This window comes from Melanotaenia boesemani, chromosome 8, assembly GCF_017639745.1.
Source record: "Melanotaenia boesemani isolate fMelBoe1 chromosome 8, fMelBoe1.pri, whole genome shotgun sequence".
Lineage (NCBI taxonomy): Eukaryota > Metazoa > Chordata > Actinopteri > Atheriniformes > Melanotaeniidae > Melanotaenia > Melanotaenia boesemani.
The window spans coordinates 16,916,087-16,928,840 of NC_055689.1; the positions used below are offsets into that span (position 1 = coordinate 16,916,087).

General features: G+C 38.1%; 1 protein-coding gene across 4 annotated transcripts in view; it reads right to left on the minus strand.

The window, feature by feature from the left end:
* Positions 1 to 12,754, minus strand: part of gpc5c (glypican 5c) — a 117,071-nt gene that overhangs the window by 37,866 nt on the left and 66,451 nt on the right. For all 4 annotated transcript variants that reach the window (XM_041993746.1, XM_041993745.1, XM_041993749.1 and 1 more), the window contains one exon: positions 3,692 to 3,812. In XM_041993746.1, coding sequence (XP_041849680.1) covers positions 3,692 to 3,812 — 121 coding nt within the window. The remainder of the gene's footprint in view (positions 1 to 3,691; positions 3,813 to 12,754) is intronic.

Genomic DNA, 12,754 nt, shown 5'->3' on the forward strand with positions numbered 1-12,754 from the left:
TGTGAAAAAGATCTGCTGTCAGTGAACACAACCAGTTAACCAGCTGTCCTCCTGGTGGAAACACTAACTAGGTTTGCATAGAAAAATATTTCATCTATCCCATTTAAATCAATCTGAGCAAACATTCCAGCTGACATGTTTACATGGACGCTAGATAAAATGATCCGATCTGCTGTATTAACATGATGGAGAGATTTAATACGATCCTAAAACTTTTGACATGTGCAATGCCTACTAGTTCGGAAGACGTTTCCTTTTTTTTATTTTTTATTTTTGAACCTTTTGACCATCGAAATGCTCAATGATCCTTGACTCTTTCAGTTTCTAACAAAAACGATGTATCAAGTATAGTCCCGTTTGGGTTGGCTGCCGCCATGTTTCAAGTCTTCCCTGAAGCGCATTATGTCTCTTAACCCCCACAGAAACAAATGGAATGAGTGTATGCATGGTTATATTTTCCTGCTGTTCGATCAAGAAAAGGTTTAAACCACCCCTCTCGACTAGATTGAAAATCCTTTCAGATTGAGGCCGATTAAATCAACTGACATGTTTACATGACGTATTTTTATTCTAATCAAACTTTCGATCGAATCAAAAGTGCTCCGTGTAAACGTAGCTACTGTCATGAACTAATTTAATAAATTAAACAAAATAAATTAATGCGACAATAAAACAGCTGTTTTATTGTCATGTAATCATAACTTCATCACAACTTTGTTAACAGCTAGCGGGTTCAACACTAACTGTCTCATATGACTGAGACTTACTGGGTGAAATGGGTTTCTACTCAAAACAGAACCTCAGTGATATAAAACCAGTGTAGCTTCCTACAGCTTCTACCATCATCACCATCATCCAGAGCAGCTGGTGAAGGACCTGCTGTAGCGAACTCGTCCATCATTTCAGGACATTGGGCAATATCTTTTTATAAAATATTTTATCACACAGTTTCTCGCGCCTCCTCTCCTCAGTTCTGACAGGTAGCTGCATCCACTGGTACAAAGCCAAAAGGAGTTTGAATGAATGAATGGTTCAGCCTGGTGTCAGTTAATATATATATATGTTTAAAGGGATCTGGTATTAATTTCAGCATTATGACCATAACATAGAAACGGAATGCGGCAGGTGTTTCATGTTAATGTGAAGCACTTTGCTGCCACCTTAATGGCTGATAAATAGAGAGCATCACAAGCAGAACCTGACTGCCTTCATGCTATGTGTATTCACTCTGCACATGTTATGAATGAACAGTTAAGAGTTAACATTTAAAAATCCATTCACTAAAATGTTTCAATGTTTTAAGATGCTTTCTTTTCACATACATACAAAGTTTACACAAGACTCAACCTTATCCCAATTAGACACGTTGGACTGCTGTTTTGAAATCTTTAGTTCAACATTTTGTCATTAAAATTAGGAGGAGGACTGAGTTGGCATGCAATACTACTACAAAGCAAGATATACTCAGGATAAAACTGGGATTGGTTTGGCTTTGGACTGACTTGTGATAAATGTAGATTAACATTGGGATCTATATATAGTTACTTGCTATTGGCCATTTATAAATTTGAATTTAAGTTTTTGGTTCTTCCTCAATGGCTTTAATTGTCAACCTGCTCAAAACAGTAAGAAACTAAATTAATAAAATGAAATAACTCCCAAAGAGATGACTAATCACTGCTGTGCAGCTTTTAGTCCAAGAAAGAAACTATTGAAACTATTTCTCCTTCCTTTTGTGCTTAGCAAACTATATCAAAGGTAATCCTGTTAACAACAGGAGCTAATGGTAACTGGATAATTCAGCATTAATTTTGCCAAAAATCTTATGAACAGATTTCTCCTAGATATAATACGCTTGCACAAAAAACATTTGTTGAAGGTAGGCAAGAAAAAAAAAAAAGCTGGGGACAAAAAAAAACTTGTCTGCTGCCAAAAAGTTGACATAAGTGACACATAAACTTTTTGATATGGGCCTCTAGTGAATGACTAAGAGGCAGTAACCTTAATAATTTTCACAACTGAAACATCTATTAGCTAAGTTAGCTAAACTGCTGGAAAACATCTCCTCTCTCGGTTAAAGTTAAATGTTAAGACTTGAAAAGAACAGTGTGGTGGAAGGAAATTTAGGGGTGCTGCAATAAATTAAGGAGTGTGCCTTTAAGGCTTTCATAAAACTAGGCATAGGATGTAGCTCTGAACAAAACCACTTTGAATAAAGTGAACAGTGTGAGCTGCAGTCATAGGTGAATGTTAGAAACTAAAAAGCTTGATATGAGTGATTTAGTAGTGTTTAAGCAGACTTTTTTACTTTGTCTAGTGCTCGACAGTTAAAACATACCACAGCTCTGTAAAGTATTTGTGTGCAGGAGTGAGCATGTGGTAAAATGTATTCCTGCACTTGTTAAAAACCTGCATTGTGGCATTTTAACACTCTGATCCTTCACGTTTATCTGGCACAACCATGAAGCTTAGCCAAGCTCTGCCACTTAGGCTAAATTCAAGGTAGGCGTTTCAACCCTGTAAATGTCAACGGGGCACACGCTCAACCCTAAATAGTTTCCATGACAACAAGGTACTTGACAGACACCATGCACAATGGGATATCGGGGTCTAACAGAAAAGATCTTGAGCTGTCAGTGACAGACAGGTTTGCCTGGCTGAGAGATATATGAGTGATACAAGATACAGATGAACAGATCAGGGGGAAAAAAAGATAATATATGCATGAAAGAAGAAGAAAGGGAGATAAAGGCAAGAGGAAGCATGCAGATGCAGAGAGACGGAGCTGTGATGATAGCAGTTCAAACAAGCGTAAAGCAGAGATGCACCAACAGAGAAACAGACAGAGAACCCAGTAAAAAAAGTTTCTTTGAAGTATCAGAAGCCTGAACAATCAAATAGAAAAATGGTAAAGACGTGAGAAAGAAGGTAAGATACAGAGAGCACAAGTGAGATATGGCTGGTGTATTATCTGTAGGCATAATTTTCAGGGCAACAAAGGGGCATACAGGCAAAGGGGAACCAAATCCTTGTCCGTTTGTCTCTTCAAATGGCCTCTAGGGACAGTCTGAAATGGCTCTTTTCTTCTTGCTCCTTTTCAGCCCTAAACCCCATCTACATGACAAACAGTGTCACTTTGAAGCTGCTTGTGTCATCTATGCCTATGTGTCACTCATTCCTGACCTTTTGCTCCCGCCTCTCATCTTTCTTTTTTTTTTCTTTGCACAGTAATTCACTTTTCTTTTTTTCTTTTTTTGTGTCAATGTCTCCTTTTCACTCACTATCCTTTTCATTTATCTTTGATATCTGCCTCTGTTCTCAAAACAAGTCCTTGGATCAAGAGAAAATAGCAAGGACATTTCAGTAGGTGTTTCTGCAGAAAAAAAAGAAAAAGACTTTAATGCTTGTGGACACAGTTTGATATAATACATGTAAGATAACTGTGTGTTGTCTTTTAAGGTACAAATATTTAATTCTTGTTATCGACTGCTTTTAAATTTATTTCTATTGGATGACCACCCTGGCAGTAGTGTCCCAGATAGTTTGTATGACAAGTTGAAGAACAAACCTATGACTCACTTTCACCCTTAGGCCAACCACTGCATTTGAAGGCTAAAACAGACACTTATGTATGTGTGATAAAGTAATTCAACATGAGAGATTTCCTCATGCTGAGCAGAGGACTTCTGACCTGGATGAAGTTCTCCAGCCGCTCCTTGACCTCAACCATTGTAGAGTCCATTTTGCGAAATTTGACTTCTGGGTTTTGCCTTTGGGCATGCAGACCATTTCCTACAACTCTGCCAGAATAGCTGGAATGAAAAGAAAAGGGAATTCATATTAGTTCCATCACATACACCCAGCTATATTCTGATAAGATGTTGCAGGACTTTCCTTACATAGGATTCTTAGTTCTTGATGTATGTCTGTTGTGTGTAACATTGTCTAATTATACTCTATCAATTGCCCCAGTGATAATATAGTAGTCCTTAATGTAGGGCTTAAGCCTGGTAATTTTACATCTTCTGTCAAACCATGCTTAAAATACAAGGGAAACGACTTCATGAACAGCATTTTATACATGTCTGTACTTCAGTCTGCCGGCTGTACAACAGCAGAAATTTAATAAAAACTAAAAACCATTAGAGTCTGACTGGTTTAAACTTGAGTATATTATACAGAAACCATTAAAAGCTCCATTATGCAATTATTTTTGCCTCAACACTGAACTGAAATGTGGTCCCAATGACGTAATGTTGCTTTTATGTCTTCCTCTATTCTCAAAATATTTTCAATGAATATGTCTGAGCCAAGCATTGTAAAAAATACACTGAGAGAATAGTGAGTGAGGTCATTTTATATCTTGTCTGCATATTCCGTGGGACTGAAGCTTGCTCAGTGGGAATTACCTTGCACACATAAAGCCAGAAATAGAAATCGAGAAAATTTCTGATATACACCCTTGATTGTTTGTTTGTTTGTTTTAAGGGTAAAAATTATTCAAACATGGGCTGGAATAAACCATTACCAACAACTTTTAAAAGGGATTAGATTTTTTTTTCTGGAAATAGTTTTTATCTTTGTTTTTCGCAAATTAATCATGCACTGAAAATTTCCAATTGAATCACATACCAGATAAAAGAAAAAACAAAACAAAACAGTGCATCAATAATCCAAGCACACGTATGTTTAACATGTAATCTATTCTCTATTGAAGGTAAAAGACAAACCATGTAGGTGCCGGATTTTTTAAAGTTTTGAAGACATACAGTACATGAGGATTAATTATTAAAATGTTGAAAATGAACCAGAGTTTATGATGGAATTCTGCCACCCTGACTTTGGTTAGGTAAAAAAATTAGAGCTGTCATTTCCCACATGTATTGCTTCAGTTATTATGATGATGATGATGATGATTATTATTATTATTATTATTGTTATTGTTACTGTTATTATTATTATTATGGCACTACGATTCCCAACTGAAGAACCACTTCCCCTATCACTAGATGACCTATGATCATCTTCATAAAGGGAAATATTCCCCTCCAGAATTAGATAAGGCTAACAGCTGAGAAACTACATCAGCAGCAGTAAAAAAATGGTGTTTTGATATGTTGCATGTGTTCTCTGTAATCTACTCTGCATAACTATGAATGCTTACTCATTGATGGTGTCTTTCAAACAAGATTTCCTCATAAATTTTGAAAAGACCCTCACACCCCTCGCCGACCAATTGTTACATTGAAGATTCACATGTCTGCCATCTAGTGGTGGAAAATGGTTACAGGTTTAAGCTCTCTTTCTAGAGATATGGTTTGGTGCTTGTCACAATTTTGCGACATTAGCATTGACAGAGTAAAGTCCTTTTTAATGCTTGTTTTGTATCCCGCTGTAATGCTTTTAATGTTTTATGTAAAGCACTTTGAATTGTCCTGTATGTAAAATGTGCTATACAAATGCAAGTAAGTTAGATAAACCTTACTTCTTAACGTACCCAACTTTACAGCTGCTACCTGACTTAGCAGGGCACACTGATGCAGAAGAAACTCTGAAGGAGCTTACAGGTTATATTATAAAACAGCAACAACAACAATCTTTTAAGAAGATTTTTTTTCAAGCTGGTTCGGAGGCTGTGATTCTCAAGCGATTTCTGTGTGCACCTTGGACTCTTTCAAGACTCCTTATGATGAGTTTCCATGGCAAAAGAAGAGTTGGGTTTGCATTACGTGAGATAACATAATATTGTTGGCTAATAAAATGGATGGGCTAGTGGTTCTAACAAGGTCTCAAAGCGATTTACAGGGAATGAAGTATTATGTGCTTCATGAAGGAGACATGGCTGGATAAACACATATTGGATTCTAAAGTGTTAGGCTTTAAGAAAGTTAAAGGGAGGTGGTATTACAGTGTGTTTTAACCACCACTGATGTCATGCTGGTCATGTCGTTGTAAAGGAGAAGACATGCACAAGGGAAATCAAACTGTTGGCCATGAATCTTCATCCATATTATTTACCGAGAGAGTTTACCTGTGCTGGTACCTGTTACAGACACAGTCTGTGACATCAGACGAAGTTCCTTCGTCGTTAGGCTAAAAAAACTTTACCTAAATGCATTTAATACAATCTCTGGACACTTCAACGACATCTCCACTCTCTGCAAGACTACAATCATTACAACAGCTTCTCTGCTGCTTCACCAATAGCATGCTGGATTTATTTTATGCAAATGTTAAAATTGCATACAGCTCTTCTGTGCTGCCTCCTTAAGGAAGATCAGACAATAATCTAGTTTTTTAGCTCCATCTACAAACCAATTGTTCAGCAGCAACCAGTCATCACACAAACTATTAAAACCTGGTCAAATGAAGCTGCGGAAGCTCTGAGAGGGTGCTTTGAGGCAACAGACTGGAATGTCCTCTGTGAACCACATGGAGATTAGATCAATCTATGACTGAGTGTGTGGCAAATTATATCAACTTCTGTGTGAACAGTATCATCACACGAGGAACAGTGAGGTGCCTCCCCAACAACAAGCCCTGGATCACAAGTGACTTAAAAAAGCTGCTAAACATCAAAAAGAAAGCCTTTAGGGAGGGAGACAGGGAGTTATTGAAGACAACACAAAAACAACTTAAAACAAAGATGAAGAAGTGCAAGGAGGACTACAGGAAAAATTTTAAAAGTCAGCTCCAAGAGAGCAATGTGAGGGATGTGTGGCCAGGAATGAAAACATCAACGGCTTTGTGTTAAAGAGGGGTTAGAATGATCTAGACAGAGCTAATGAGCTGAACATGTTTTTCAATAGTTTCACCAGTGAGCTTAACTACAGGTCTTACAGTGTCCTACTCGTACCTCAGATTAATATGCAGGTTCCATTTGTCGTCTCTTTCTCCTTTACTAGGCGTCATCTTAGATGGCTCTCTTGTCTCATCTCCATGCTCTTAATTTGCTCACATATCAGTCTTTAATGACTAGGAATAAAAACTATATTCATTGCTGTAATTTGTTGACTCTTTCAGCTGCATCAGCGTAATAAGTTATTTCCCTCCATGCTTTGTTATATCCTCTGTTTCCTCTGTCTCCTCTACTTAATCTCTTTCCATTTGATAAGAGTTGCAGTAAAATCAAACTTGAACTCTGAGCTCAGAGAGGAGAGAATCTGAATCTGTAGCAGAAGTCCTCTTCTTCCTTTTAGTTTTATGGCTCGAATGCAAATCTTCACTGCACATTATTATCACACCGCTGTTATTGTATGTGGAAATTGTCCCACATTTTGAGAGCTAGGTTGCAAGCACTGATTATATTTTGTGCGATTCAAGCAATCCTGCAATGAATTTCAGGCCCTGTTAACACAGCCTCATTTCCCTCCACATCTGAACATACTGAGACCTCCTCTGCCTCCACCTCTAGCCTGTCTGTCTCCTGCAGTCAGGCGAAGAAACAATTGGAGAGACTGAACCAGGAACAAGGCTGCAGGTCAAAATGTTTGCCACAGAACAACTAAGTTGGATTCTTCAGCATTTTTTCAACAACAGGCTGAGTCACAAAAAGAGTTCTTGTGCTGTGGAAAATATCCTGCCTTTAACCAGTAGCTAAAAAATCCCATCTATCTGAACTAGGGCTGCAACGATCAACCAATGAATTTACCTGTCGACTATTGTTGGCATTGTCTTCTTCCCTATCTCTGCATGACACATGCGCAATAAAGACCGCCAGGGGAAAAATATGGTGGCGTACCAGGGAGCAAAACGGTAGCTGAGGACGTCAAAAGTCTGGGGTAACTTCACGTTAAATTTACAAAATAAATGAAATGCATATGAGATTTGTAAATCGGACCTAGCGTACCACAGAAGTACATCTGCAATGCTCGAACATTTAAAGAGGAGGAAAGTCGGACTTACATAACAACCTCACGCAAGATTTCAAAGCTGAAATTGAAATAAGATCTATTTATAATAATCATGAGATACATAATCCGATTGGTCAATTAGTTGTTTTTATAGTCAGTGACTAATCGACCATCAGAATAGTCATTAGTTGCAGCCCTAATCTGAACCAAATGATTACAGACAAGTCTCCCAAACATCTCAGATGATGAAAGTCCTTGAGTCCTTTGTTGGCTCTTAAGTGTTTGCATATTGTAATTGGCTCGGGGTTGAAGACAACATCATCAACATGCTTCAGCGAGCCTACACTCATCTGGACAAATCAGGCAGCACTTTGAGGATCATGTTTTTTGATTTCTCAAGTACTTGGAAAACAATTCAGCTGCTCTGTTATGTGAGAAGCTCCATAAATTCCAGGTGATTACTTCCACAACTACCTGAATTTATAACTACCCAGCAAACAGACTGCAGTTTGTGGGACTGAAAGGTTGTGTGTCTGAGATGGTGGACAGCAGTGCTGAGCACCACAAGGGCCTGCACTTTCACTGTTTCCCTTCACACTGTATGCTTCAAACTTTCAATACAACTCAGTCCTGTCATCTGCAGGAACACTCCGATGACTCCTTGTGAGGTGTATCAGTGATGGACAAAAAGTTGAGTACAGAGAATTGGTCAGTCAATTTGTGAGATGGTGTGGTAACAATCACCTCATCTTAAATACAAACAAAAGAGATGACTGATTTAACAGCAAACAAAACACTGTCTGCATCCTGGGAAAGAGATAGAGGGTGTGAAGGAATATAAGTACCTTGGAGTTCAGCTAGACAACTGACTGGACTAGAAATGCAACACATAGTCCATCTACAAGAGGAAATGGAGCAGACTCAAATTCTTAATGATCATTTATTGTCCTGCAGACTTCAAAAATCTTAAACTGATCATGAAGGCTGGTTCCGTGCTGGGGATAACGCTGGATGTGTGCCAGTACTACATTTTCCAGAATTTTGGACAGAAAAGGGAGGATTGGTTGGAAGTTATTAAGGTAATTCAAGTCCAAAATGGGTTATCCACACACAATCATCTCCTTCCTCAAGTACTCCTGGCTCCTCAGAGATGTCTACATTTCCCAACTTTCCCAAAGGTTAATCAGATTACCTTCTGGCCAAACCTAAAATCTCCTAACCTTATAGGAGGAAAGTATGGAGATAGTGCCTCAGCACTGTGCTGAGGCACAGTTTTGTTCCACCCACAACCATTATAATGTCATCCAAATTAATTTAGGAATAATATACTGATTCTAATCTTTCATTCATGGGGGATTTAACAGCATTGAATAAGAATGACATGTACTGACATCAAATCAATTGATGCTTCCAGCAGCAGTGCAAGGCTGATAAAGTGATTATGGATGGTTAAAGTGAGTGTGTTTATATAGATGTGTTTATGCATATGTCAGTGCATTTGTGGTTGTGCATACTCACACATCTATGTATTCATGTAAATATGAGTGGAGGCAATCATAAAAGTGCTGAACCTGAGAATCCGTGGTCTGTGATCTAAGCAATGTGTTGATGGGGTCTGTGCTCTATCATCTTGCTGAAGCAGCACTCTACTGATCAGGCCCATAAAACTTCCTCGTTTAACCCTGTCATGCTGCACATTAACTTTACATCCCATTGTTTTTTTGTTTTGCACCCCCCTCCAATTCATTTCCCACAAGCACAAAGATGACCAGCTGTGTACTCTGACAACAGCTAGAGCTCTTAACTGCTGCCAACACTGAATCTTCTCAGAAAGGAAACAATCAATAGCTTTTGGACTTTCAACCTCATCCTTCTGATAGAAATGATTAATTAAAAATCAAACAGCTCCCTAAGCAGTTGTTGAGAGGGAGGTCGGCAGTTTGCTTGGGAGTATAAGCATGTCTGTCTGTTGCCTTGGCCTATAATAACTGGATCAGCGCGGAAATGAGCTCATCAGATTGGATGCTAATGAAAGAAAAGTGTCTGGCACCATATTAGGCCTGGGACGTTTCATTGGAGGGAAAGTTTGATAGTGCAAAAAAAAAAATGTTAAAACTGACACAATAAGACCCTGATGGATGATTTCCTGATATGCATTTCATGCTGCTAATACATTAATTGCTGTGCCACTGTATGTTCTACTAAAACAAGAGGGCATAGACTATGAATACAAATAATGCAGCACCAAAATAATAAAGATTTTTCTAAACAACTTTTTCTTTTTGTGCTCTCCTCTGATGGTCTGATAAACCTTAATAAATACTTCAAATGAGTACCCACATGTCTTACTTTGACTCAAGGCTCTCTGAACTCCTTGCTGTGGAATTGACACATTCCCCTGTGAATGCACAACTGAGTCAATATCCTAAAGGCAGCTTTGCCTGTTCTTTCCCACTGCCAGGAGCAAAGACTAGTGGTGACCTCCACCCCCTATTATTGACCCCGAACTAAACTATCTTGATCTTTTCAAGACCTGCAGGGATGTTTCTGTGGTTAAAGGCAAAAAAAGAAAAACAGAAATAAATATTCATCTACAAGGTCTACAAGAAGAAAGCAGAGAGAATGTGTGCATCTTCAGTGCATCATGATTCGGAATATTTCTGTGTATTTTATATTTATGGTGTTATGAGTTTAAGATGCATAGCCCTATGAATAATATATGCATTTCATTAGTGATTTAAAGGAAATTGCATACTGTAAAAAACAATCCACTTTGTCTTTTATCTGTGTTCAGCTCAGACTGTTCATTAATGTCTGGCTGGAAGGTTTAATGAGCACACAACATTCATAAGGGACATGGTTTGATGTTTGTACATTGTGTGTGCACCTCTGTAAGGCAAGAGTCATCTTTCGATCTTACATCTTTTGATCGTCTTTTTTTTTCTTTTGTACTCTAAGTGCTTATGATTGGTAAACTTTCATTTAACAACCGAAATACTAAATCTAGACATTAACTCAAAGCTTAGCATTAAACATGATGTCTGCAAACTTAGAAGTTGACCTGTAAAGATAACAATGTAAAAATTCATCTCAGTTTGAATACAAATCAAACAAATAAAATCATCCTGGATTTTCCAGGTAAAGAAATTGTTTTATTTAATCTCTGAAATAACCAGATGAGATGTTAATATTTTGTTAACATTTTTACTTATTTTAAAAATGCACTCCACTAAGGACATCAAAGCTCCATGCTGTTCTGAGCACTTGATATTTTGCCCAAGGAAATTCAAGTTATTTTTTTGTGGAGCTTTGCCTCTGTAACAAGGATAAAGAATCATCCTGTACAAGCCCAACAGAGTGACTCTTTGTGATATCCTCTTCAAGTTTATTAAATCAATGCCCTGATGCACAATGACTGCACAGAGAAAGCAGACATACAGTATATTGTAGAATTTTGTATAATCACATTGACACAAACATTATTTCCCACTGGTAGCATTTGAAGAAAAAACAATGCAGGCCCTCATGACGCTTTGAAAACCATGATATTTTATACCGACACAAAATTCATAATAATGTGGTCTCAACCAGACTAGAAATAAAAAGCAGGAACTGTGAGTCCTACACTGATGTAACATTATGAAGAAAAGAAAGTGTTATTACAACTAAATTGAGTTAAACAAATAACAACTACCATTGTCTAAAAATGTTAGACATTTTGTCATCACGTTTCTATTAAATTTTTATCAGAACTGTTGATAATAAAGATTCTAGTGTCTTTCACACACAATCACACTGGCACACACACACACACACACAATCACACACACACACACACCTACACACACACACACTCTCACTCCCTCCCTCCCTACACAAACATGGTACATGGTAAAAGGAAATGATATCTTCAGGAATTACTCACACCAGGGTCCAGCCCACCCATGGCCACAGAGGGTGCCACCGCAGGAACCACCCAGATCAGGGAAAGCCTGAGTCTACGCCACAGCTGTAGGGCCACAGTGCAGGACCCCTAGCCACCAAGACAAGGACACTCACTGTGGCAACAGACTGAGCAGGCAGTACCCTGGTATGGATGGATCCCCATTAGGAAAACAAAGAAGCTAAAAATGTTAAAACAAAAATCAAATAAACCTAAAAACAAGAAGAACGGATAAGAACAAAAATTAAAAATTAAAAATGACCAAATAAAATAAAATACTAAGACACAAATAAGTAAATAATAAAAAAAATCTGTTAAAAGCTAAGCTAAAAAGATAGATCTTGAGCCTCTTTTGAAAAACATGGGTAGTCTCTGCAGCCCTGAGATTCTCTGGTAGGCTGTTCCACAGTCGAAGGCTGGAATAAGGTCTTATAAGTTTTAGTTCTGACCTTAGGAACCAGAAGATCGCAGGGTCCGAAAGGTCTCATAATTTGAAAAGCAGGTCTGATCAATTAAAAGGTCCAAGACCATTATGATATTTATAAACAACTAAAAGAACCTTAAAATCAATCCTGAAACATACGGGGAGCCAATGCAGTGATTTTAAACTGGTGTAATGTTCCCTGCTCTTTGGTCCTTATCAGAACAGAACAGAGTCTGTATGCATGTATTTTAAAAACTATGGTTTATCCTAAAGTACAAGTAAATATATTTCAATTTCCATGTTTGTTGCTACAGTTCTGCACGTTGATTGATTTGAGAGGATCGTACTTTGGAAACAAAGTGACTGAATCAAACCAGACTGAAGATGAGGAAAGTGTCAGTGATTAATAGCTAAGAGCACACAAGGCTGTTTTTCTATGAGTGCCTCTGTGCATCTTTGTAGCTGTGGGTGGCATCATTTCAGCTGAGAAGAGTGCAGGGTTATGGCTGGTGCTACTACTGTCAAGAAAAACAG